We start from the raw sequence: 27,901 nt of genomic DNA, 5'->3' as shown, positions 1-27,901 counted from the left end.
CAGCAGTATAATATGCTTGAAAAACTTCACAGGCAGACCTCCCCAGTGCTGTCCCCTGTGCAAAATCAAACCTTTTCTTGTACAAAATCCAAGATATTCTTGAAGTCGAGGTCATCATAATAGTGTCGGATGCCCTCTTGGATGTTGGAGTGGAATACTGCATTCATCTGGGGACAGAAAAAGCAAAATCACAGTTCACATATGGAACAGACTATGTGAAAATATTACAAACCATGAAAAAGATGCAGAGAAATCTTTTCATAGCAAGCTTTACCAGCTGTTACCAGAATAAGAATCTAACCCATATGATGTCAAAACCTTGTTTCTTGGGGCAAAATTCATCATTTTTGAGCTCTCTTGGTTAGCAGCATCTCATAGCATCTCCCTGTTGCCTGCACGTTGCAATTGATCCTGCAAAGCGATCCTTTACTCATCTGACTTTTCTTATATGCTGCATATTAAATCGAATTTTTAGGGTGACTTCTTTGGGAGCTCCCTAAAGCCTTCAAATCCCATCCACCAACATAACTGTAACCCCTCACAAGCATTAGGAGCAGCTGTAATAGGCAAAATGTCCCGTGATAGCCAACTCCACCAGCTGCGTGGTGGTATTTCCCTCAGATGAGCTGTACACAGGAGCAGAGACCTCATAAGAGCCCTCAATCACTGCTAATCCCAACAAATCATCCAGCAATTCAACTGTGCCTGGAGAGGCAGCAGCACAACCGGTCTGGGTTCTCCCTGATGCTCTCTGTGCTGTATCTCTGAGGACACTTTGACACATCAGGCATTTAAAATTAAAGACTAACTGAATGAAAAATGCATTTCACAGATGAATGGAAAGCTTATTAGTGAGCTGGAAGCAGAGCCTCAAAGTGTCTTATGCAAAGCCAAAGCACAGCACAGGTTTGCCATTTGGTTCCTGACAAAGCACCAGGCAGATATATTAATGAAGGAAAAGGGAACCTTTTCTGAGTTAGAAGCAGGGGGAAAGAAGGGGGGAGAAAACATTGTTCTTCATAATTCACTCTGACATGAAAATTAGAGGTTGGGCAAACTGGGAACAGGAAGAAGAACATTGTGGAAAAAAAATGAAGGCATATCGGAGTAGAAAACAAAGCCTGCCAACAGCAAGAGATCAGGGAAGGGGAACTTAAAAAGCCTTTAAGAAATTGCTCATGTGGAAGTTTATTAAAATGTTAATTTCTGTTTTTCTCACTGCTGCAACCATCACAACAGGCAATGCCTGAGCTTTACTGTTCCCTGCTTTTTTCCCCCAGGTAGGCTCACCCTGCAATCTTGTCACCCTTCAAGAAGACATCAGTCTAGAGGGCAGTGTCTCAAATTAAATCTTGACTTCAAGTTTGGAGCTAAACGTTGCAGGGTTAAATCATTAAGTTCTGGTTATGAGACATCTCCACTCACTTTGCTTCAAGGACACCAAACCAGTTATCTTCAATAATCTCAAAAAAAAAAAATTGCATATCAACAGGGTATATTTCAATATTCAACGGCTACAAGGCCACCAAATTAATTCCTCATTGCCCCCTCCCCCCCATCTTATTTAATACTAAAGCAAATTAAATCTTTCTAACAAGTTTAATAAACAAACATTGTTGCAAATGCAGATTTGCGCCTCCTAACAATTTTAGGTCAAATGGATTCATAACTCGTATCTCTCTTTTCTTTCTCCTTCATTGTTTGATTTTTAATTGGGTTTTGATATTGCCTGTTAAATTGAAATTAAGGGACAATTTACACACCGATGGTTTTACTGTATCCTTGAGCTTAATCACAAAGCTGTGATCCCCTCTCTGTATGGATTCCACGCAACATGTCTGTAGCACAGGATGGTGCTGAACACCCGTACTGGCGGACAAAGGAAGATAGTTGGAGCAAAGCAGAGGATTTCATGCCAATTTTCATGAAAATAAAGCCACTGTGTGCCAGCACATATTGATTTTCTATACATGGGAAAGACTCAAGTGCTGATTTTCCTTAGAGAATCATGTCTCCGTGCTGGTGACCCAATACCCTTCATTTTCCCAGGATTGGAGAGTTTTGGAGAGCTCTCAAAATCTGCTGGAGAAAGTTTAATGCAGCATCCAAAAGGCAATGTCCTCCTCCTTTGCCTCTCTTCCACTTTGGGGCTCACCAAGTACCTAAATCCTCAAACTATCCATAGCCCACCAACCTTTACAGGTTTGAAAGCATCAAGCTGTTTGTGCAAAAGTGAATTGATTTTTATAGTCCCTAAGTACGTATTTCAGATGTTGCTCTCCTGGTCTGCACATTCTTTGAGCCAGCAGAAACTGAGATTTCATATTTAATCATTTGATCAATTACAATGGTAAAATAAAATTGGAAATGGCAGAGCTTCTTCAGCAGAATGTGGACAGACAGAAAGGACATGCATTGGAAGTGTTCACCAATGTTACTTAGTTCATCTATAACTCAATCCTGTCCTTGCAAATACAAGCCAGCAGTTAACAAAAGTGAGGTGAGGAACTTAATGAGTCCTCTCAAAAAAAAAAAAAAAAAAAAAGAATTTTTGGCTGCATGGGAGCTGCCACTGTGGCAGGAGCTCTGGGTGGTGCTGTAGGTCCACTGCAGCTCCAGAGTGCAAGGCACAGCCCAAGAAGAGCAAGAAAAATGAAAATCTTCCAGTTTCAGGACATACACGGACACATACTTGAGGTGAGAAGGAAATTTCCCCTGATGACATGCAGGGCTGCAGTATGCTGCCATGCTAAGCAAATGTGCAGCTCTCCAGCCTCCTGATTGCACTCACCTTGTTTTCGAAGATGATTTCAATGCATATCAGCAGCAGCTCCATGAGAAAGATCACCAGAAGAACCCAGAAGAACTGAAAAAAAAGAAAGAAAAAAAAAAAAAAAAAAAAAGAGAAGGATTAGCCCTGCTCCAAGCAAGGCTGTGCTGGCTACCAGTCAACTTTGAAGAGGGAGACCTGGAAACCATGAGGTGCTTAGAAACACTTAGAAAGCAGACCATTTCATTACGATTGCTCCAGAGAGCTGCAAATCTCTTCTGAAGATCTCTGTCCTAAGCTTGCTCCCATGTAGAATGAGTGGCAGCAAGCAAGTATGAATTAAAAAAAAAGAAACCAAATGCAATCTGGATGGCCAAATTCTGCATGGGGACACGGGTAAAACAGATACAGTGGAAGCAATTGTTATCTCTGAGTGGATATAGGTGTCCACAGAAAAGTCACCACTTTTGTGATGGAATGCCAGTGGTTGTTTGAACACTGATGTTTCCAAGCCAGACATCCAACGTAGCATCAGCCATCTCCAGAGTACAGGCAGTAACTCATATCTCTGCCAGAACTCATTGTGGCAACAAATTTAGGCTGGCAATCAATGTCCTGATGGAGCAAACAACTTAAACTAGGAGGTCTGATATTCCTGCAGCCTACACCCATCAGTCTCATAAAGCTTCAGTCCCTATTTGAGATGTCCCATATGGGTTTGCATCCAACTTTGCAGAGGATAGACAGCAAAGCTTTGCTTGGCTCACATGCGTCTCCCCAAGGCTACCTCCATCTGTGACTTTGGACGCTCACCAGAAAAAGGAAGGTGGAAAGTTACCATGGTAACTAGCTAAAAATCTAAAAGCAAGTTAAAAAATAAATTGGAGGGAGGTAATTTATTACCATGATATTCACTTTGACCACTGGCTTATCAGCAGAGCCTGTTTACAAAGCACACCCAGAAATTATTTCCCAAGTTTGGCAAAACCAAAGCAACACTGCAGCAGCACGCCACTTAATGTGCCAAACCCAGAACTGCAGGGGTTTTAATTAGCTGCCCTTGGCTGAGTTTTGCACCACGTTCATTTGCTAAGAGCCAACTAGTGTAATCCCACTGCAGAAGCAGCACCACTTTCATCACCATCTAAATCAGTTTATCTTGACCAGATTTAACTGGGAAGGGAATCTCATAATTAAGCAATACCATTGACCAAGTACCCATTCTCTCATAGGCAGAGACAATACGCAAGTGCACACATCTATACTGGTTTAATAAGAGGCTGATTTGGTAAGAAGCCCACGGTGACGTGGCTGACAGTTTTACCAAACAGGGCATGTATAGATCATGCAATGCTACAGCAAAGTGGCAAGCAGTGAGACAGAGAGGAAATCACCTTTTGGAAACATTTTTCTGCTTTTTCAGTATTTTCAACTTTAGCTAAACTTTAAAAAAAAAGAGCGCTTTGTACCCCATTTACCAGAAAAAACAAAAAAGGAAAAAAAAAAAGGTGCGAACTCTTATCAATACTTCCACTGTGAGAAAAGAGAAAACTTTTTGATTTTTGGGCTGCTAACCAACCTCTTTCCAGTGTTTTGGCCATTGCACACTGATTTCTTTGTTCCAAACTCTTATTTCCTTCTTCTGGTCTGTGTTTCCGCTGTACAGCTTGTCAAGTCAATATATAAGAAGAAAGATTTATGTAATACAATTCAGCCTGCTCCATGCATATTGAAATCAAGGCTAATATTTAATGTCCAGGAATCTCATTTGGTTTATAAACAAATGTGGGCATATTTTGCATATGTCCATGGGATGCTGGCTGTACCTGGCTATTGGAAAAATGACTGCTTTCAAATACTTCATCAGATGAGGTTCACAGCCAGAAAAATCCACAGTTTCCAAGAGAAAACCTGAAGAAAGAGCATAGCTCACGGTCTTTGTAAGTGGATGAAAAGTGCTAGCACTACTTGGGAAGACAGACAAGGAAAGGGATAAGCTGGCTGAGGCTGACTGCAATTCCTTACAAGAGCTAAACTGCCAACCTGGGAAGTTACACAGGTGATGCCCAGCTCTCCCTGGACCATGCAATATGTAACCTTGCCTCCAGAAAGGACACAATTTCCCCTAATTTAAGGAGGATTTACAAGTATAGCGACTACAACCCCAGTCTCCAGTGTAAGCCTTGCAAAAGTGCAGCCTGAATGAACACTGGCTGTTCTTATCCCAGATAATGGCTGAATGGAGCATGCGAACCCCCACTGGCTGCATAGACATAGCAGAAAGTGGCACTTTGCTTTGCTTTTCCAAGGACTGCAGCAACTGCTGGTAACTGGAACACATGTAAGGGCAAAACTGCTGGCAACATCTGTGATTATCTCTTTAACAAGTGCATTGCAGTCCTTGATGTCTGTCAGACTGCACATGGATAAATTAGCATTTTTTTTCCTTAAAAAGACTCCAGCAGCATAAATTAAAGAACAAAAATCCACATTAAACAGCATTTAATCCTGCCTTGAGCTGCTGCAGGTTTGCAACAAGCTAAAAAAATCACAAAAAAAGTTAAAAAAAAAAATAAAACAATACGCCAAGAAGCTGTTTTTCCCCCCATTCTCGCAAAAATATTCCCTGTGCATTGAAGCAATTGCACAGGGCAAGCAAGTGGCTGTGCTTCCTCAATATTAATGGTTGGACTTGATGATCTTAAAGGTCTTTTCCAACCTAAGTGATTCTATGATTCTAATATGACCCTCCAGCCAGGCTTTGCTGCTGATGTTGCTGAAATGTAGGAAATACTGCAGTGGAGGGATGGGGAAGGTGCCTGAGGATCTCACCCATTGCCCAGTGTGAAGCAAAACACAGCTTTCATATAGAGAAAATAGCCAATAAAACCCTCAGCTGCTGATTCATCTTGCTCAAGATGGCTGGCATGGGCAAAAAATTCTCAATTCTTAACAAATTAACACTTGCCACAGCCAGTTCCATTTAAACAGCTCATCAATCTAAAATTTCACAATAAATTATACTGCTTAATTTCCTCAAATACTTTGACAAAAAGGTTAATCACCCCTATCACTGTGATCAGCAGAGCTCTGAGCTGCTCCTTTCCTCCTCTAACAGTCTCCAGCTCTGTTTTGTTCATCATTAATCTCTCTGGAAGCCAAACCGAGAGTGGGAGGAGAGATCCCAGGGGCCGCGCTCTGCATCCTCACCCTGACTATCCCAGAGCAAAGGTGCTCCTCACACCCTTGGCCATCTATGAATCCTGACCTGAATTAACCCTAGCTTAAAGACAGGTCTCCTTCCAGTTTGGGGAGCAACCTTATTCATTAGCATTACTTTGCATAAGCAATATATAGGCTGTCTGGTGCAGTTCCTTCCCATACATCCTCTAGGATGTCACCTCTGTATACCAGATAGAATGTCTTGCTGCGAAGTTTATTCTCCCAGAAGCTTGAAAAAACACCTGAAATACTAGCTGGTACATAGCAAACAATTCTAGACATGGGTTTTGGCTGATACAGGAGTGCAAACCTGCTGGTGTTTCATTTCCAGACCATGAGCAGCATGCAGCTGCCTCAAATTTCCAGCTTAAACATGTTCATGTGAGGCCGAAAGGATCACCATGAATTGGTTGGATGCACTAGTTTGAATGATGAATAAGCCATTCAGGGATTTATTCAGGAGTCAGTCCATGCAAGGAGCCTGCAGCCACAGAGGGAGCTGCAGGCTCCTTGCATGGATCTGCTCGACCCTGAGCACAGGTGCCCTCAAGACACTTATGGCCATGGGAGGCTCACATGTGTTCAGCCCAAGTGTGACCCTATTGGGATTTGGGATGGTAGAAGGATGCTCTTTTTGCCACGGATGAGCAGGGGAAAGGATGCAGCTGCAAGGATGGAAGAGAGCTCATAGAATGACATAAAAGCAAAAGAGAAATCTGTGATGTTTATTTAATACAAGACTCTGTAGATTATTTTATCCTTTCTACAGGCACCATTAAAAACCCTATTGGGATAGGTCCGTTATGCCTTCATGCAAATAACTCTCCAAATTTTATTTTTATACATTTCTATGGCTTGTTCTCAAGGAAAGGAGCTAAGTCAGCCTACTGACGCCAATACAAGAAAAGGTTTTGGACCTATTAACACCAACAAGAGGTTGTCAAGGGATGGAAAATCTGGACTACCCATTACCAAGATGAAAAAAAAAACCAAGCAGTTTTAATTTCTCTTCCTTCTCTTCTCTTCCACGTTTTGCAAGCATAGGAGTTTGCACTAAGGCAATCCTCAAGTTTTGCCATATTCCTGAGTATCCAGAGAAGGAATTGGTCATCCTCCCTTGATACAGGAGAACAGCTCAAAAGTGTAGCTGTGAGAAACGTACCTGACATGCTTGCGAAGGGACAATGCAGAGGCATGTAAAAAATAAACCTTTCACTCTGCCTGGGAGGCCTCTAAGTCATGCCCTTTGCAAGAGCCTGCCATATCTTCTGCCTTCATCCAGACCAGCCATGAAGGCATCCCCCATTTTACATAAGCACAGAAATCCACATCCAGCTAGTTTAATCACAGATTCGATTTTATGTAGAGCTTTTAAAGAGATATTACTTCATAATGATGTGTTAAAGCTTTCTCCTACCTAGAATGGCTCTCTTTATTTTTTTTTTCACGAAAGGTAATTGCATGCAGCCCTTCCTCTGAAAACTCAAACAATTGTTTATTCCTACATTGGAAGAGAGCTTTCAAATATGCTTTGAAGAAATAAAAAATCTCAAAAGATCTCTCAGAAATGTCTTCCCTATACAGATTAAATGAAAACAATAAAGCCCAGATGAGGAGACGATGAGACTTTGCAGAGCACCTTCTTTATTAAGCACGGTGTTTTATTTCTGCAGCACGCAACACACCCCTCCTGCCCATCCTCCCAGGCTGAGACTCATAACTACACCTACTTGGGTTTCACACAAGTACTTGCCAAGCTTTGAGTCAAAATACACATTTCCCTTACACTTCATGATCTAAATAAACAAGAAACCTGTTTTTATTCCCAAAATGGCTGGTAGTCCTGTAAATAATTGTCTGGGACTACCCACGAGCCCCTTCCTCCACACAACAGCTCTGCCTCCACCCAGTCCCATAGATGCCAGCTCTGCCCTCCTGAATACCAGTTATGCCCCTTTCTGCTCCCCTCACATGACAGAAAACAATTTTTCCCTCATTTAGGCTTTTATAGACTTTCAGCTGCTATGAGATTGCTGTTAACCCTTCCTTAGCTATAGCCCTGCTACTCTCTGCTCCTATCTTGAGACCAAGACAGATGCTGCAGTGCACCAGGTTTGAGCTACAACACATTCATCCTCCCCTAAAAAAAACACAGGAGTTTTTTTATGAATAGGGGTGGATAGTGCTTCCTACAGCCCTGTCCATGCAGTTCCATGACTGATGGCTCTCTGCAAATCTAACTTATTTCAGAGTTTGAGGGCCGAGCAACCAAATTTCACCTCTTTCCAAAGATGTATGTACCTGTTGCTTTCCCCCCCAGTCAGAAAAAAATATTTCTATGGCACAATCAGCTCAATCCTCTAGAAAGGCAATGCACTGCAAACTCCTAATACAGATCAAACCACTTGGATGCTATTAATACCATCTCAGACTTTGCAAAAAGAAAACTCCTGGACTTCATCCAATGCTCACCAGCATGTCATCATCACACAATGGGTAGCATCAACTTTGAAGGATGCTAGGGCACCACTGACAGTTCTCTTTAGGCAGTGAAAACACAGCATAGGCTATAACTATTATTTAAAAAATAATACATAAAAAAATCATACTGAAAAGGATAGTAACTCTGAAGGTGCTTGTTGGCATCTAGCCATGCCAACTCCAAACAATACTTCCACTGAAAGGTCCACATTGATTTTGCCATCTGGTGAAAGAGGTTTTTAACATGTTCTGGATAAAGGAGGTGTTCTGCAATGCAGGTGGATAACATCCGAGAGCAATGACCCTGCAATTCCACCTCTGAGAAACCAGAACCACAAACACCTGGTTGTCCATGTCTGTAAATAATCCACACTTGAAGGATTTTTGGAAGGACTTTATAAAATCAGTATTTACTGGGCTTTCCAGAAGGTGTGAAGCCCCACTAAGTCACTGCAAGGATGGCTGTTATTACTGTAACGACTAATGTAGTTCTGCGATTTAAAAAAAAAAAAAAAAGGGGGGGGGGAAGAAAAAAAAAAGAGCAAGCACAAAATAAAGGAATGCAACAGCTGGGAGTTTGCCAGTGATACTTAGCATATTCAGCTTGGGAAGAATAAAGTATGTTTTTTGTTGCTTGCAAAACCTTCCCAACCTGCTCCTAGAAAGACAGTGAATGGGGTCACAGCAAGAAATTCAATGTGAAAGTGCAAATAAATAATGTGACAAACACCTACAGGGCTCCAGCTCCCTCTTCTCCCCTGGAGCCAAATCTGAGCCAAATGAATCCCCATTTAAAGCATGTTGCAGTGATTAAAAAGCCCCAGCCAAGAGGTGACTAACCCTTAATGGAGGAGATCAGCTACTACTGCTTGCAGAAAGCTCCTCTTGCTGCTCTGGGGCTCCTACTTTGTCTCAGTCAAATTAAATAATAATTACTATATATGAAAAAAATAGATTTAAAGGAGAACAAATTAGATGCAGAGAGCTTTTTCTGACTGTATTTTTCTGGGATTTTGACGTTTGAGCAATTGTAGATCTGTCCCACGCATGAGAGGGCTGCAGATGCTTAGTCCAGTTCATAGAGGAGCTCCTTAGGCAAACACAGAGTGCAAAAGGCTACCTGTGAGGAGCATCGCTACCTGCCTGGCCCAAAGCCCTGTCACAGCAGATCCAGGCTCTGCTCCTTTCACTCCAAGCGTTTGCTCCAGAGCTAATGAAGTGCTCAGCTCCCCTAGCAATCCTGAACACTTGCTGCTGCACAAATATCAGGCTTGCTCATTTATTGACCGCTCTGTGTAGCAAAGCAGAAAAACCAAGAAAGTGGTGGTTTTGTTTAGAGAGCTTCTAATCAGAGAACTATATAATCAGCGGGCTTAACAAGAAAAAGAAATATACGCATATCCCTAAGCAAACCTCTGTGGGAAAGAGTTTCTTACATTGCTTTCTCGAGAGGATCTTATTTGTGTGCTAATTACCAGAAATTTGCTTTTTGGGGATTTAAACCAGTACTGCTGACACCTGCTGATATTGACATCCAGAGGAAACCCTTTGCTGCTGATGCAAGGAGCTGAGCCCCACAGGGCAGCAAGCCTCAGACCCAAGCAAGCAAAGAGAGACCCTCAGGCTGCAAAGAGCAATTGGGGGCTTGCAGTGATGCTTTGCATAAACCATCCTCCAATTAACCTTCACCTACCTTGAAAGCAAAGAAAAGTGAATGGAAAAATGCCTGGTGACCTCCCTTGCACCAGCAAGGTAATAACTCATCCAGACAACCCTGGATGAGTTCAGATGCAGTAATATGGTTGCATTTCTGATGCAATGCTGTAACCAGGAGACTTTGTTTATCAAGTTTTCCTCTTCACTCGGTGGGCACTGCAGGTCCACCAAGAACTGCCACCCCAGTGACCACATTTGTTTATTAGTTATAATGTCCTGAATTATAACACATGTGGTTTGGAGAATGTCGTGTACACCTGACCTCCAAAACCTTCATCTTTTGAAATCAAAAGCTGAAATCACTTCTCCAAGATGAAGAAGTGCCCTGGATCCTGTCCTCACTAACAAGGAGGGACTGGTTGAAGCTGTGAAGGTTGAGGGCAGCACTGGTTGCAGCGACCATGAGATAGTGGGGTTCAGGATCTCATGTGGCAGGAACAGAATACCGAGCAGAATCGCAACCCTGTTGGACCCAGTAGGGCCAACTTTGGCCTTTTCAAACAATTGTTAGGGGAAATCCCATGGGACAGGGTACTTGAAGGTAAAGGAGCCCAAGATAGTTGGTTAGCATTCAAGGACTGCTTCTTCCAAGCTCAAGATCAGAGCATCCCAACAGGTAGGAAGTCAAGAAAGGGAGCCAGGAGACCCGCATGGTTAAACAGGGAACTGCTGGGCAAACTCAAGTGGAAGAGGAGAGTCTACAGATCATGGAAGGATGGGCTGGCCACTTTGGAGGAATATAAGGCTGTTGTCAGTGGATATAGGGAGGCAACTAGGAAAGCTAAGGCCTCCTCAGAATTAAACATTGCAAGAGGGCTCAAGGACAACAGAAAGGGCTTCTTCAAATACATTGCAGATAAAACTAACACTAGAGGCAATGTAGGCCCCCTGATGAATGAGGTGGGTGTCCTGGTGACAGAAGATAAAGAGAAGGCAGAGTTACCGAATGCTTTCTTTGTCTCCGTCTATAATGCTGGAGGCTGTCCTGAGGAGCCCCGTATCCCTGTGGCCCCAGAGGAAGTCAGGATAAAGGAGGAGTTTGCCTCTGTTGATGAGGACTGGGTTAAGGACCAATTAAGCAATTTGGACATCCATAAATCCATGGGTCCTGATGGGATGCACCCGCAGATGCTGAGGGAGCTGGCGGAAGTCATTGCTAGGCCACTCTCCATCATCTTTGGTAAGTCGTGGGCATCAGGAGAGGTGCCTGAGGACTGGAGGAAAGCAAATGTCACTCCAGTCTTCAAAAAGGGCAAGAAGGAGGACCCGGGTAACTATAGACTGGTCAGCCTCACCTCCATCCCTGGTAAGGTGATGGAACAACTTGTCCTTGGCTCTGTCTCTAGTCATATCAAGGATAAGAGGGTCATTAGGGGCAGTCAATATGGCTTTACCAAGGGGAAGTCATGCTTAATCAACCTGATAGCCTTTTACGAAGACATAACCAGGTGGATAGATGATGGTAAAGCAGTGGATGTGTCTATCTTAATTTCAGTAAAGCCTTTGACACTGTCTCCCACAGCATCCTCACAGCTAAACTGAGGAAGTGGGGTCTGGACGATTGGGTAGTGAGGTGGACTGTGAACTGCCTGAAGGAAAGAAGCCAGAGGGTTGTGGTCAATGGGATGGATTCGAGTTGGAGGCCTGTATCTAGTGGAGTCCCTGAAGGGTCAGCACTGGGACCAGTACTGTTCGATATAGTCATCAACTTGAATGAGGGAATGGAGTGCACTGTCAGCAAGTTTGCTGATGACACTAAACTGGGAAGAGTGGCTGACATGCCAGAAGGCTGTGCTGCCATCCAGTGAGACCTAGACAGGCTGCAGAGTTGGGCGGGGAGAAATTTAATGAAATATAATGAGGCAAGAGTAGAGTCCTGCATCTGGGCAAGATCAACTCAGGGTACCAGTATAAGCTGGGGACTGACCTGCTGGAGAGCAGCATAGGGGAAAGGGACCTGGGGGTCCTGGTGGACAGCCGGATGACCATGAGCCAGCACTGTGCCCTTGTGCCCAAGAAGGCCGATGGTATCCTGGGGTGTATCAGAAGAGTGTGATTAGTAGGTCAAGAGAAGTTCTCCTCCCCCTCTACTCTGCCCTGGTGAGACCATATCTAGAATATTGCGTCCAGTTGTGAGCCCCTCAGTTCAAGAAGGACAGGGAACTGCTTGAGAGAGCCCAGCACAGAGCCACGAGGATGATTAAGGGCGTGGAGCATCTCCCTTACGAGGAAAGGCTGAGGGAGCTGGGTCTCTTTAGCTTGGAGGAGACTGAGGGGTGACCTTATTCATGTTTATTAATCTGTAAAGGGTGAGTGTCAGGAGGATGGAGCCAGGCTCTGCTGGGTGACATCCAGTCATAGGACAAGGGGCAATGGGTGCAAGCTGGAACATAGGAGGTTCCACTTAAATATGAGACAAAACTTTTTTACAGTAAGAGTGACAGAACTCTGGAACAGGCTGCCCAGGGGGGTTGTGGAGTCTTCTCTGGAGACATTCAAAACCCGCCTGGATGTGTTCCTGTGTGACCTGATCTAGGTGTTCCTGCTTCAGCAGGGGGATTGGACTAGATGGTCTTTCAAGGTCCCTTCCAATCCCTAACATTCTGTGATTCTGTTAAATCCACATCTCCCCTGCTTGGAGCAGCAGTCGATGGGAAAATACAAGTGGTAGGGTCTCTTGCTGTGTCTAGAGCAGAATAGGCAACTCTTTCGCCTTGTTCATTCCCCAAAACGGCAGAAATAGCTGAAAAACAGCCTAAAGGAGATGCTGCTCTAACCCCACTGCATTTGGAAGTTGCTTTATTTTTTTTTCTGTAAGGGAATTTCCATATTGCCCATAAATACCCCATTTTGTTTCTGCAGATTGGGATGCTGCCTCCTCAATTGCCTATTTCTCCTTCATTCATTTTGCAGGGGCAGAAAAAAACTACCTCCAGCCGTCAGCTGCAAACTTTGCAAACCCAGAATAGCCCAAATTCTCACCAAACTCCTCAAGCCATGGATGTTGCTACACGTGGGTTGTCATGATGAGACTTTCATTTTAAGCCATTGCTAGCGTGACACAGGGATGATGCCTGTTCCAAACCCTGTGCCTCAGGAGTTTGTCTCCTTACTGCTGATATTCAAGGGAGTGTTTCTTTTTGCTGGCCTGGAGTTGAGCATTCCATGGTAAATGGGTGAACTGGATACCCCTTGCAAATGCTCTGCTTTCAACCAAGACGTTTTCCAGAACCTTGAAAAAAAGAGGAATTAGTCCGAATCAAGTATCTGAGTGGGTTAAGTGCAAGCAATGCACCTGAAAACACTAGTTCTGTAAATAGTTTCACACAATGTTTCCAGACATGGAAGAAAACTAAGTGAAAGGTGCTGCTTACTGGTATTTTTTAAATCCCCTGGCTTAAAACTGATTTTAAGTTGTTGCTCTTGGGTAATAATTAGGGCTAGTGATGGGGCAGAGGGACGCTCTGCACAGCTCTGCTGTAACATAGGTTTTCTGTGTAATTTTTGCCCCTTTATCCATGCAATTGGGAACAAAACCAGCTGCTTGGACCAGCTCAGACCTCAAAGTGCTCCTCCACACGTGTTCTTCTGATTGCTTTCATTCAGAAATGGCAAGGGCTGCAAAGCTTCAAATCACTGTAGTATCTGACTGTCCTCAAGGTGAAATTTGTCTTGCTGGGAGAAGGACACTTCTCCATTCACACAATAGCTCTGTGATTGCCACCCGTTTCCCCACAGCCGTATTCGCTCCCCTCTCCAAACCTGACAAATATGACATTTTCTAGCATTTAGTCTCTCTATTTACATGTGCAATCGGAAGCTGTAGAAAAGGCACACTTCAAGCTCTGCTTGGGAAGTCATGTCACGGCCTGACCTTGAGAGAAAAAACATAAGAATTGCAAATAAAAAGAACGGCAAAGCTTCTGGTGGTTGCCAGAGTTCGCTTTTCACATCTTGGCATTACTGTCTTTTGGAAACAGCAGTACAGCCAAATATATATATATATATATATATATATGTACGTATATATACATATATACAACTTCCAAAAGGCCAAAAGAGTTGGTGCAGTGGTCTATCTCTCGCTTTCACAGACCAAAGGTCAAATTCTGCCCCATGTGATGAATTTGGGCCAATCCAAGGCAGAAAGGGAGGAACCCAAGAAGCTCACCAAATGGACACACACAAAAAAAGCAAAGCTGGTTTTCTTGTCCGACCTGGACTCTCATCTCTTTCCTGTTCTACATAAAACAAATGCAACTCTACAGAAACTGCCTCTGCAAATTCAGGGGTTTAGTAACTTTTTGGAAGGCGAAACATACATGGGATGAATACGTGGGAACCAAGCACCCAGGCAAGAGTTGCTGAGTATGATACACTTTTTTGTCAAAAAGAACTCTAAAAACACTATGAAGAAGAGTCAATTTGGATGTAATCAAGTGCAAAAACTGCATGGAGCTGCCTGTTCCATAGTGTTTCCAGATCTTAAACCAAACCAACCCAGCTCCCCCACCCCCACACACCTCAGCCATCTAATTGAGTAAGAGAAATACTTATTTTACAATCCATTTGCTAAATCACCCTGAACTTCCTGAAAACAGTGGCAAGCTGTCTTCATCAGACAATTTACAGTTATTCAAGCCTTGTAAATTTTAATGGTGAGCACACAGCAACTTAAAACTTGATTCCCAAGCAGAAGCTCCTAGCCCACCTATTAAGTACAGGTCTTCGTAACACCAATTACTTCTATCAGCAGCTAAAATCCCTAGGTCTTGCCTGTAATTTTTCTAATATACTTGAGCTGAGAACTGCAAGCAGATGGAGGCTTTATTGAATAGTCTGTGCTCTGGATATTAGAGAAGTAATTAAAGAAGTGATAATCTGGCTTACACACGGGTAAGAGGTGTGTGCATGTTTATGGCAATTACAGGTAATGTCTTGAGAGAATAAGATAAGAAAAGATTAATACCAAAATCTAATTTCAGCTGTAGTAATCTTGCAGGGGGGATATTAGAATAATACATCAAGAATCAGAGTTAGAAGTTTGGTGGCTTTCATAACTGTTTTGCCCAAGAGAAACATTGGTAGAGTTTTGTCCATGAAGCTGTGAAAAACGATAATCCTTTTAATAGCAGTAAATGACTGGGATGAATGAGGATGTAACAAGTATGCACACGCCCACACCTACACTTACAATACTTTGTAAAAGTTGGTTATTAATGTCAAGTGCTAGTTGATGGGTTTTTGTAGGGCACTGAAATATTGTTTTCCTAAATAGGAGGAATTTACTGTCTGCTTTCCAAGTTAGCAAGACGTATTTTTAGATGAAGAGACGATTCAATTTTTATTATTGATTTGAAGTTCAGGGAAGTTTTTTACTCATCATTATTAGTGTGGTTTCATGGAAAATGGCATGTACGGATGTTCAAGCCAATGTAACTATGAGCAGGTAAAAGCACATAAAGGCATCAAGTAATCCAGTGCCATAAAACCACGCTGGCAGCAATGGTCTTTCCATTGCAGCCCAGTCTCCCTGGGGACTTGTTTTGGGCTACTGGAATAAAGTGCACTTCACCTCGGAAAGACTGCTGTCATGTTCTCCTCTTTGTGCTGATGCCCATAAAAATGAATATATCCATGGGGGAAACTGTCAAAGACTGCAAATTAGGCTGGATCCATTATTAGAAATATCACTTCCCTTATCTGCTGCTAGAAAATAGATAATGAATTTGTGGCAATCTGCAGCCAAATGTGAGTGACCACGAAGCCCGGAGTACCTCTGAAAAATAAAAACACAACGTATTTTGACACAAGAGACCAGCATCCCCTTTCTTGTAACCTACCCAAAAGGGATGCACGGGTTTTTGTGCTTGATGACTTGCACGTGTATTGTTTTATTTATTCCACATGGCGGGCGTGAAGCTGGTTATATCTACAGGGAGAAAAGAAAAAAACCAACAATCCAAATAGGCAGGATTATTTCTTTTTCTCAGCTATGCCCATCACAGAATTGATTTGACTGACAACCTGTGAAATGCAGTTAATCAGCTTGCGTTTCTGTTGCCCTGGGTTGCCATGAGGATGAGATTTCTTACCCTCTGATGTGTCAATTTTCCACTTCCAAAGCCAGCCAAAGAAAAAGAGTATTAGCCACGAATCCTAAGTATTAGCACAGAAAGGAAAATATTATGAAAAATTTGATGTGATTATCCTTCTTTGGAAATAATCCTAGATAGAATGAACACAATACTGTATAGCTTTACAGGCAGACAGAGGAAAAAGATATAAAGTTCTCCACAGGTGACATAACTTCAGTTTTGGCAGAAAAATATCATCTGGGCTTATGTCATGAAGAAACATGGAGCTCTTCAAGTTGCTTTTATGGACAGCAAAAAGGTGGTAATATACTAGAGATATAATTTAGTCCAGGCAAATGCCCACTGGGATAGCTCAGAACCCAGAGAGAAAGAAAAAAGTCAGTTGATAGAGAAATTGTTTGTTTGCTTGTTTACCGAGCTATCAGGGTTATTTAAATACCACAAGTGTCACCTGGACAGGACTTCTCTGACCTCTCATTTAGAGACTTCTCCAAACACTCAGTCAGGAGATAGCTTATTCTGAGCTCTTGAATGGACCAGGTGGTATCACACCTCAACAGAGCACAGTTTTGATCCTAGTCACCTTAAATGCAATGCAAAAAACCACCTATCACAGATGGCATGGAACAAAATGTATTGGAAAGCAATAATAATTTCATCCAGTAATGCAGGAGCAAAGATAATATTGTCTTTCTGATCTGGGCTCTCATCTGTGTTAGTTCAAAATGCAAGCCAACTGTATGAAGTTCAACAAGGCCAAGTGCCGGGTCCTGCACCTGGGGCACAACCACCCCAAGCAGCGCTACAGGATGGGAGATGAGTGGTTAGAAAGCTGCCTGGCAGAGAAGGACCTGGGAGTATTGGTTGATAGTCAGCTGAATATGAGCCAGCAGTGTGCTCAGGTGGCCAAGAAGGCCAACAGCATCCTGGCCTGTATAAGAAGCAGTGTGGCCAGCAGGGCTAGGGAAGTGATTGTCCCCCTGTACTCGGCTCTGGTGAGGCCGCACCTCGAGTACTGTGTTCAATTTTGACCCCTTCACTACAAGAAGGACATGGAGGTGCCCAAGTGAGTCCAGAGAAGGGCAACGAAGCTGGTGAGGGGTCTGGAGCACAGGTCTTATGAGGAGCGGCTGGGGGAGCTGGGATTGTTCAGCCTGGAGAAGAGGAGGCTCAGGGGAGACCTCATCGCACTCTACAGGTACCTTAAAGGAAGCTGTAGCGAGGTGGGGGTTGGTCTATTCTCCCACGTGCCCAGTGATAGGATGAGGGGGAATGGGCTAAAGTTGCGTCAGGGGAGGTTTAGGTTGGGTATTAGGAAAAACTTCTTTACTGAAAGGGTTGTTAGGCATTGGAATGGGCTGCCCAGGGAGGTGGTTGAGCCACCATCCCTGGAGGTCTTTAAAAGATGTTTAGATGTAGCCCTTAGTGATATGGTTTAGTGGAGGACTTGTTAGTGCTAGGTCAGAGGTTGGACTAGGTGATCTTGGAGGTCTCTTCCAACCTAGATGATTCTGTGTGATTCTCTGCGTGTGAAATGCTGAGCAATTTTTAAAGGAATATTTCAAGCCAGTGGAAGTGAGAGCTAGCTAACTACCCTGTGTTTGATTTTAATAAACCAATCAACTCAAACTAGTAGGAGAGGAAGGTGTTATGTGAACCATTAGCATGCAAGGCATGCATGTGCCAGCAGGAAGGCTCTGTGGACTGGCACAGATTATTGATCCGAAAGCAACTTCGTCACTGAGGGAGTGTCAGTCACAGCTGTAGAACCAACAGAGCTAGCACTGAGCTTGTCACCGGATATCAGCCCTGGCCGAGCGTGATGGAGGAGCTTCGTCAATGCCCTATAATTCAGTTTATAAACCCCTTCAGTCTCATGCTTCTCACTGGAGGCAGAGGTGTCACCCCAAGAGCATAGGGGAGAACATGTGGTTGGATGCTGCAATTCTGACACAACCCTTGGGAAACAGGTTAGGAGTGAACGGTTTTGCAGCAGAGTCCTGGATTTCTTTCAGTTTGGCTTCAAAGGCCATTTTCCTCTCTACTAATAGTTCCATGGAAAAGGAAACAAAGTTACTTTCTATTGGCATCATTGCAACTAAAATAAAATTAAGCAGAGCCTTCCCTCCACCAGAGACAGGATCTAAGCCCTAAAATAATTCACTTGTCACCCCAGGTGGAAGGCAGCAATGCCTCCTGCAGATGCTGGGAAGCATTCATCTGAGTATAACAGGGTGCCGGCTCTGCAATTTATATATATCCTCCCCCTGTTACTCCTCCACTGGCTCCACAGCTGAGCTAAAAACATCAAGCAGCACCTAAAGCCAGTAAGGGGCACACACTTCCAGTAAGTGATGGTGGTGACTCATTAGGATACATTAATTTTCCTCCACGAAATCATCCAGAAAGCCCGGCAGTGGCACCAGCCTTACCGTCTTTAGCAGTGTCCGGTTGTCCCTGAGGCTCCCCACCATGCCGACGAAGGAGACACAGAACATGGTGAAGCCCAGCAGAAGCAGGACAATGGCTGGAGCGAGGAAGATTCCTTCTAAGGTTTTGTGCTTCTGCCTCTCCACTTCAGCATAAATCCCAATGCAAAGGATCATGAGGCCAAGGATCTGGAAGGGAAGTATGAGATGGGCATCAGGTGCAAATGGGAAAAAGCAGAGGCTTTGAGGGAAAGGTCAAGGTGGAAGAGGCCCCAGGGACAACTTGTGCAGGATTTGCTGCTCCAGCTAGATGCACATTAGTCTGATGGGATTCATCAAGAAGAGCTGGCTGAGATCCCTCTCAGTTATTTTTCAATGGCCTTGGGAATCTGGAGTGATCCCAGTTGACTGGAAGCTTGCAAATGTTGTCCCAGTTTCCAAGAAGGCTAAGAAAGAAGGCCCTGGTAATTACAGGCCTGTCAGCTCATATCAGTGCCTGGCAAAATTATGGAGAAGAGTATTCTGGAAGCTACTGAAAACCACCTGAAAGACAACACAGTCATTTGTCACAGCCAACATGGGCTTACAAGGAAAGTCCTGTTTAACTAACCAAATTTCTTTTTACAACAACGTTACCCACGTAGCTGACCAAGGGAAACCTGTAAATGTGAAATTTTTGGAAGTCAGCAAAGCTCTTGATGCTGTTTCTCACAGTATCCTTCTGGACAAAACGTCCAGCATACAGCTAGAAAAATACATGCTACAAAGGGTGAACAACTGGCTGACAGGCTGGGCTCAAAGGGTAAACTGGGTTACATTGGGCTGGTGTCTAATGGGGACTAATGGAGTTCCCCAGGGCTCCATTTTGGGGCCAGTTTTCTTCAGTGTTTTATACATGATCTGGATGCAGGACTGGAATGCATGCTAAGTAAGCTTGCAGCTGATACTAAATTAGGAGAAGCTGCTGACTCCCTTGAGGGCAGAGAGGCCTTGCAGAGAGATCTTGACAAATTGGAGGGCTGGGCAATCACCAACCACAGGAAGTTTAACAAGAGCAAGTGCTGGATTCTGCACCTGGGACGGGGCAACCCTGGCTATGCATACAGACTGGGGGACGGGAGGCTGGAGAGCAGCCCCCCGGAGAGGGATCTGGGGGTTCTGTTTGATGGCAAGTTGAACACGAGCCAGCAGTGTGCCCTGGCAGCCAAATGCACTGACCATACCCTGGGCTGCTTTAGGCACAGCACTGCCAGCTGCTCAAGGAAGTGGCTGTCCCACTCTGCTCTGCGCTGGTGAAGCCTCACGTCAAGCAGCATGCAAAAAAATGGTGAAAAGTCTAGCGGAGAAGATGTAGGAGGAGTGGCTGAGGTCACTTGATTTGTTCAGCCCAGAGAAGAGGAGACAGAGGGGAGGCCTCATGGTGGCCTGCAGCTTCCTCTCAAGGGGAGCGAGGCGGGGGGCAGGCGCTGCTCCCCGCTCTCTGGTGACAGCGATGGGACCCAAGGGAATGGCATGGAGCTGTGGCAGGGGAGGTTCAGGCTGGATATTAGGAAAAGGTTCTTCACCGGGAGGGTGGTCGGGCACTGAAACAGGTAAGTGGTCACTCCTGCTGGAGTTCAAGAAGTGTTTGGACAATGGTCGTACAAATACAGTTGAATTTTGTGTGCTCCTCTGTGGAGCCAGGACTTGGAGTTGATGATACTTGTAGGTATTTGTCAGCTCAGGACATTCTATGATTCTATGCGAGCCAAGCAAAATACTCCCAGCTCCAGTGCATTTAAAACCCAATCCCAAATGGTGCTGTCAGCACACAGCGCATCTCCTTTGCTCTTCAAGAGCACTCGAGGAGAGGCTGTTCTTCTCCTGCCTCCAAAATGGATGTATAATTGCAGCATTATACACCTAGCTGAAGAACTTTGACCTTCATTTTACTAGGCTTTTCCCCTCCCCTTCCTGCTTGTATATGTTTGGGTGCTTGGGCTGGCTCTTGCCCTAGGTTTCATAGACCCCATGCTGTCAAGAGGGTGGCAGACATTAACACTGCCCATCCAGACTGTCCTCCCCAGCTTCCACCCTTACATGTCATGATCCCCAAAACTACTCATTCCACTACAGCACCTGGCTTGAGCACCAAATTGCTCTGAAACTCATAGAGAGCCACTAGATCTCAGACATCATAAAGAGTAGCAATGGACTGTACAAACTTCCTCCCTCCTCCCCCCCTTCAGTGGAACAGCCATAAGTGAAAAAAGAGCCCAGTGGTGCTGGGATAAAACAGGTCTCCAAAAAGGCCTGTTTTCATCCCTTCAGCTCCTGCAGATCAAAGCCAGCAAGGTGACTCCAAGTGCTTGGTGCTGTTGGGCGCCATTTGTCAAATGGCTGGTACTGAGTCGACATCTAGAAAGTTCAGTGAGGAAAGTGAGGAGCATCCTGAGTGATTTTCATGCTGCTTTTTGCAGCTCTCTCCACACCAAATATCAGTGGAAAACTCCTTCAGGAAAGATGCTGGCTGTAGGTGCCCATGTTCAAAATGCTGTACTGCCAAAGAGGAGAAAAACTCCTTTTCTTGTTCCTTTTCCATTGCTTTCACCTTTCTAAGGGGCTACATTGCTCCTAATGAGTTTGCTCAAAGCTTTCCTGCTAATTTGCACTGACAATTCAATCCTTAATTTTCTCACACAATCTATGCTCTTTTGGGGAGATGATTTATTTTCTTTTCTACTCTGGTAGGACACTATTTGTGGAGAGTTACTGTAGCTAGTTTATGTCCATCCACCACTATCTACTTCCAAGCTACATCTCTTCTATAGAGGAACTGAAATCTCTCAAAAAATAAAGCTTAGACCTGTGATATTTTACAAACTGTTAGTGATTTTAAACTAAACACACAGGCCTATTTCTGACAACTGACTTTTAATCACACTTTTACCTTTATCCTCTATTTTAAGCATCAACTCAGTGTGTTGGGATTAGGCTTGATTTAATGTTTCTCTCTTACACTGCGACCCAGCAAATACACTTGGATTTGAAGGTAGGGGGTAGATATTAACACACATCATGCATTGCCTGCTAATAATCCCCAATGTCCCTCCTGCGTGCCAATCAGAAACACTTTCTCCATTTTAATTAATGATATGTGATGTGAATGAAGGAAGAGATTTTGGAAAGTGCATGAAGGAAAGCTGGAAGTGAGCCTGAGGGCTGGAGACTCAGGCTGATGAAACATCTTGCACAGGCTGGTCTTTAGCTGCTACCAAGCAAAACCAAGGAGGGTTTTCAGGATGCAGTGCTTAAAAATAGCTTTTCCTGGGCTGAAATGATTCTCAAAACATTTAGAGCATGTGGCATGCAGGAGGCTGTGCTGGTCCTTCCTCCCAGCATCACTGCAGCCCCAGACCCTGCTCTGAGCGCCCGGACAGTGCTGTGCACACCTCTTCCCTTCCCCAGGACTAACAAGCAAATTGGAAGAAGCAAAGTTGGCAAATACTGTCTTGATCTGCTTGATTTTTTTAGCTTTCTCTGCTCAACTCCTACTTTAAGAAGTCACTCAGCACTTCGCAGACTGCTTGGCTTAGGGTTATCACTGTAGGCTGGACCCCAGCCCATCTCCACATCCTGCCTGCTAAAAAGCACCCTCAAATTAAAAAAAGTGAATTGCTGCCACTCAAAGCACCTTCAAGCACAAGAAAGGACCTCACAGAGCAACACATACCCCACAGAAGGGAATGGATGAATCGGTATGTCTCCCACCAAAGGGAGATTGCAAAGGAAATCTCACTGGGCTTGTCTGGAGGGGTGGGTGGAATGGGAGAGGGGATGTTATTGCCATACAAATTCAGTCAAAGCAGATGTTTTTGATTTCTAGTGTCACTACCACTGACTACAACCCACACTCTGTGGCGTGATAAGACACATAATGAAGCCTGCCGGTAAATCCTCCGTAGTTATATTATCAACTGCCCAATGATCACCTTAATGCAGCGCAAACACCAGGATAGTCAGCAGCTGGTAATTACAAGTGCTCTGCAATGCATCCAAGAGAAAAAGCAAATCTGCACTTGCTCTGTAATGATAGGATGATTATCCCATTTCTGTATACTAACCATACGATCAAACCATCACTGCAGGGAAAGACAGTGTTCCAACTAATAGCAAAGAAATGAGCTGAGGGCTGTGGGGTCCTGAGAGGGAGCAAAGCTAAGGGGAGTTTGGTGAAAATCTCACTGATTGAGGGGTCATTTAGAGCCCTTGGAGGTCACTAACGCCAAGAAATGGAACGAAAGGACATTAATGCACAGACAAGGTAAAACACAGCTCTGATGATGCTGGCAGTGCTCAGGAGTGCCAAATGGGAGGCATGACCTTGCAGCTAACCCACAGGTGGTACAGGGATTTTGCAAAGCTGTCTCTGAGCCATGGATTCTCTGATTCTTGGTGTTGCTTCCACATCCTTCTATGACTTGGCTTTTGCAAAGAGGCAGCTAACCAACGCTAACCAGAGACACACATGGTCCTACCCTCTCCTAAAAATCCCATTACTACCTAAGAGGTGCCACATTCTCCTTTTCCAAGAGTCGAAAGACCTGAGTAATGGGAGCCACTCTCAGCCACAGGCAGAGCAAACAGGTCCCGCAAATCCCAGGGGTCGTAAACATGGCCAAAGCAGCGCAACCTCAAAGCCTGCCAAGGGCCAAGCAGCAGACATGGCTCATTCCAGGGCAGGCAGCATTAATTTGATGAGTCAATGCTAATGCCAGGCAGTAATTTCTCCTTATTCGGGAACACGAAAAGTCATGACAATGGTGGCTTCAAGCCCACGCAGACCCAGGCGGACAGATTATGTGAGTCAGAGCACTGGTCCATAGAGGAGAAGAGGGAACAGGGCATCACTTCGCTCTCCATCCAGCTGACCAGAGGTGCAAAACTTGACGTAAAACTCCAAATCTTGTTCTTCATATACCTGGCTCACAATAAAATCAAATTTTCCAGTTTTTGAAGACCTGTCAGCCTTCAAATTAGCAGACATGGCACTTTTCCTCTTTGAAAAGTCAAAATGTTTTGCCATAATGTAAAGGTGAGAAAACATGATAAAGAAAGTACTGAGTACTTTTAATCATTAAAGGATAGAATCATGGGATTAATAATACTGCGGTTAACTACATCATATAATGCCTAACTGCTGATAGTACGTGGGATTGTAAAAAATATGCTTTTATGATGGCCAATTAAAATAGCAGTTTTTAAATGTACGGAAAAAGTAATAATATGAAAAAAGCATTTATTAAACAAAAATCAATTTATGCTCAGCTGAAACCTTGACAACATTTTCCTTGCAAAACGTGGGAAAGTTACTCATGAAACAGAATATTTTACTAAAATGGAAATGTTAAATGCAAACTTTCCTGTGCTGTTGGATTATTCCAGCAATCTCAGTTTAGGGGACAAATGAGTTTGAAAACAAGCCTGTGGCACCAAGCAATTTTCCTTTGCTAAGTGAGGTCACAAACTGAGCTGCTCTGACAAGCAAAAAGGATGATAAATTGTATTAAATTTGCCTGGATAAAACCATCAAGGAGAGCTGTGACATGCTGGCTGTCACACACCTTCTGTTTCTTGCCCTGTAAACATGAACATCCAATGCACAGCAGAGGCACTGCACAAAAAATAAAAGTCATAGCTATCTGCAGGATAGCAGATTTTTTGTTGTTGTTGTTTTTTCTCCTTTTCTTGGGGCACAGACCAGATCTCCAGGAGTTTGGGAGATGATGAGACCTTCAAGAGAGAAAATGTAATGGGCTACAGTGACGCCAGCTGTGATTTGTGGTAAGCAGCAATAAGCTGCTGGTCCAACCTGTGATGCTCAAACCTCTAGGCAATTTGCTCCATGTGTGGTTTAGAACCACTCTCAGAGTTATCCCACACTTCTTTACTGTTTTTCCCACCTATAAATATTTGCTTTCATTACAGGAAAGTGCTGGAAAGGATCCAGTGGTGTTATTCTCTCTATTCAACCAATTTGCTGCAGGCTGGGACACCCAATTCTAGGAAGCTGTGATGCATCTCACCCCAAACCTCTTCAATCCTTCCCAGTGAATCACATCTTTTCCACTGTTTTTTTTGTTTGTTTGTTTTTTCCCCCATGGGGGTTACATTTTCAAGGCCTTCACTCAGTGCAAGCAAGAAGTTTCTGTACAATAATTATTATCAAATGCATACGGCCGCAGTGAAGCCTGGCTCCAGTCACATCTGGTTAGTGAGACTGAACAGTCCAGGAGAGCAAATGAATTAATGCAAAGATGACATGTGCAAATGAGGCCAGAAGTAGGTCAGGGGAGTGAAAAGGATGCCAGAGCCATGCAATCCATATGGACTCAGTGTTCAACATACATGTACAAGGACCACCACAGGACCAATAATGAGCAAATAAATCCCCCTAGGTTGAAGCCAGGCTGGGTCAGAGCCAAACAAAATAGCCTTTTTTGCCAGTCTCCGGGGAATTATGGAGTTTCTGCTTGCTCATGGATGAGCACACAGCAGTGTGCTCCTCCATCCTGAGCTCTGCAAAATGCCCCTGTCCCACAATGCGCTCAGCAATCCATCAGCGTCTGGCATCATGACTGTGCTCATGCATCCCCTCATTAATCTGCATTTGCAAAGTGCAGCCAAGACCTAGGTTCAAACGGACTGGAAGAAAAAAAAAATTGCACCTCTTCCCTCATCCCCATGCTGCTTAAAGGCATTTTTAGGAAACCACAAACTGAGCAAAACTCAGAGTTTTAGAGAAAACAAAACCAAGGTAACAGGTTTTCCCAGAGATTAATTTTGCAAGCAAAAATATTGCACTATCCCTTAAAAAAACTCCAGGCAGCTTCACTCAAGCCAGAGGCACAAAAGCTTTATAAATTCCAGGTTTCTGGCTCTCACTGGGTGCAGCAGGAGTCCCACAGGGGTTCTGGATGCCCTCAATAGATACTTGACATCTCTTTTCCCATCAGGAGCCTTCCTGCCCCAAATGCCACAGGAATCTGAGGAGATATTCTGCAAAAGAAAAGCCTTTTTTTTTTTCTTGTTCTCATTCATGCTCTGAGGCAGACACAAGTTTGTTTTGGTGTGGTGAGATGACACACTTCACCATCCCCAGCTAGCAAGGATGAGTGTTGCTCTCCAAGAAGCTCACTGATAATAATAAAACGAAATAAAATAAAATGAAATGAAATAAAATAAAACAAAAAAAATAAAATGGGGAAAAAAACATTTTCAAACTTTGCTTGCAACCCTGTTTTCTGTTCAGCCTGCCTGGGAACACCACAGATATTTGTGCAATCAATTGCACCAATTAGATATGCATACCACTATACACACCCAGCCTGCAGCAGTGCATGGGGCAAATATGATTAATTAGACGTCAGGAGGAAATATCTGTAAATATTATGGACTGCATTATGCAAGATTAACCCAGGGAAGGTGCTAAGTTCACATCCAATCTGTTAACTGTGGATGCACTGTCCCTAATGGAAGAGGAATTTCCTGCCAGCTTCCCTGGCCCTGACATGTGCTTGCACCCTCCCAGGTGCCAGGGAGGCTTCACCCTGATCATATCTGAGTCCAAATTGCTTAAAAACAAGCTTCTTTTTTTCCTCTAAAAATGAATAGCCTGGCCAAATACCCACAACTGCCACATCCATGCTAATGGCCATTGCTGGCTACTTCTATGCTCAGCTTCAGCCTCATCCCTATCAAACCACATAAAGGTAACAGCTGAAATGGGCAATGCTGCTGTCCAATAACTTCTTGCACCATAAAAATGTTAAATTTCCATTAAATTTCCATGTTTGTGATCCATGTGTCTTGAAACTCAGCTTGCTGCTATAGGGGATTTGCAGGAGCAGCTCTGGGGATGGACAGTCTGAGGACGATGGTCTTAAATCCATCAAAACCTGCAGTTTCACCCAGTATTGTCCTTTTTAGACCCTGCTAGTTCAAAGCACAAGGGCCTTTACAACACGCATGGCACCAGATTTTACCACAGGGGTTTGATGCCTTGAGAGAGGCAATTTTGACACTGGAAAGTTAAATCGAACCCACTGGGGTGGCACCGTGGGGCCGATGCCAGGAAGGACAGCAAAGCAAACCCGAGCACCTACCGAAAAGACGGTAGCATAGGTGGACAGAGCAAATTTGACGCTGTAGTAATAGAGGAGGGAGTTTCGGCACTCGGAAGCTTGTGCCATCCCTGCAGCTCCGGCCGGGGGGGGGTTGCCCGCTGCCTGCCAGCCCCTGCCGGCCCCGGCTGCCCTCCGCCGCCGCCCGGGGAGCGCCGACCCGCACCGCACCGCACCGCACCGCTCCGGGGGCAGCCAGCCTCCGACTTGAACTGCTTCCGCCTGGCAGGAACCCAGCGTGAAAGAGGGAAGGCAGGAGCACGAGCAGCGGGCGTTAACCCCTTCCTGCCTTTGCTGCGTGGCTTTCTCTCCGAGATCGACGGCAAACCTCTGCTCGAGCAGGTTTGCTGCAAAACGTGCTCCAAAAATCGGTGTCTGAGTAGGTCTGTGGAAATTAATTTACAGCAAATGTGTTGCAATCAGGGCTTCCTGTCCTTCCCGGAGTGCTGGAAGAGCCCAATGCAATCCTGCAGTGAGAAACCCCAATACCCAGTGAAAGGCTGAGCAGGAGACATTTCGGGAGATGCACTTAATTAAGAGTGACATTTAAGAGAACAATTCATGACAAAATTTGGCTTTATCCTAGGTTTTACGAGTAGTTTCAGGGTGACTCTCATCCCCACTGAATCACAGGCAAACCTGAAACCTCTGGTACAATAAATCAGGCCAGAATGCTGCAAGCACATTGCAGACTTATTCCCAGCATCATTTCCCAGGCCAGGTAAATAACCACCATCAGCCAGGTAAATAACCACCTATATTCCACAAATGGCAAATTATGCCATATAACTCTTTTCTAAAAATCAGGTTTGTGCAGCATGGATGGGAAAAGTGATAAAACTCTCTGATTACTTCTATATAACAATGTTTATGGAGAATTTTCTGTCTGATGCACTCCAGAAAGGAGAGATTTCCTTATACAGCGCTGATTTTCACTGTTACTCAGACCTTGCGCTCTGGGGAACTCTCATGTGCCTCAGAAATGATATTTTTTTTTCTCCTTGAAAAAACAAAATCATTTGC

At 44.3% G+C, this 27,901-nt stretch overlaps 1 protein-coding gene across 2 annotated transcripts in view; it reads right to left on the bottom strand.

The window, feature by feature from the left end:
* Positions 1–27,116, bottom strand: part of LOC106047651 (tetraspanin-15-like) — a 56,530-nt gene extending 29,414 nt beyond the window's left edge. The window contains exons 1-4 of one of the 2 annotated variants that reach the window (XM_013199237.3): positions 26,861–27,116; positions 18,720–18,905; positions 2,792–2,866; positions 72–167 (exon numbers count right to left, since the gene is read on the bottom strand). In XM_013199237.3, coding sequence (XP_013054691.1) covers positions 72–167; positions 2,792–2,866; positions 18,720–18,905; positions 26,861–26,947 — 444 coding nt within the window. In that variant the 5' untranslated portion in view covers positions 26,948–27,116. The remainder of the gene's footprint in view (positions 1–71; positions 168–2,791; positions 2,867–18,719; positions 18,906–26,860) is intronic. The other variant, XM_048055061.2, reaches the window with a different exon arrangement.
* Between the last annotated feature and the right edge of the window lie 785 nt (positions 27,117–27,901).

Source organism: Anser cygnoides, chromosome 26, assembly GCF_040182565.1.
Source record: "Anser cygnoides isolate HZ-2024a breed goose chromosome 26, Taihu_goose_T2T_genome, whole genome shotgun sequence".
Classification (NCBI taxonomy): domain Eukaryota; kingdom Metazoa; phylum Chordata; class Aves; order Anseriformes; family Anatidae; genus Anser; species Anser cygnoides.
This window is presented reverse-complemented; position numbering and strand designations above follow the sequence as displayed.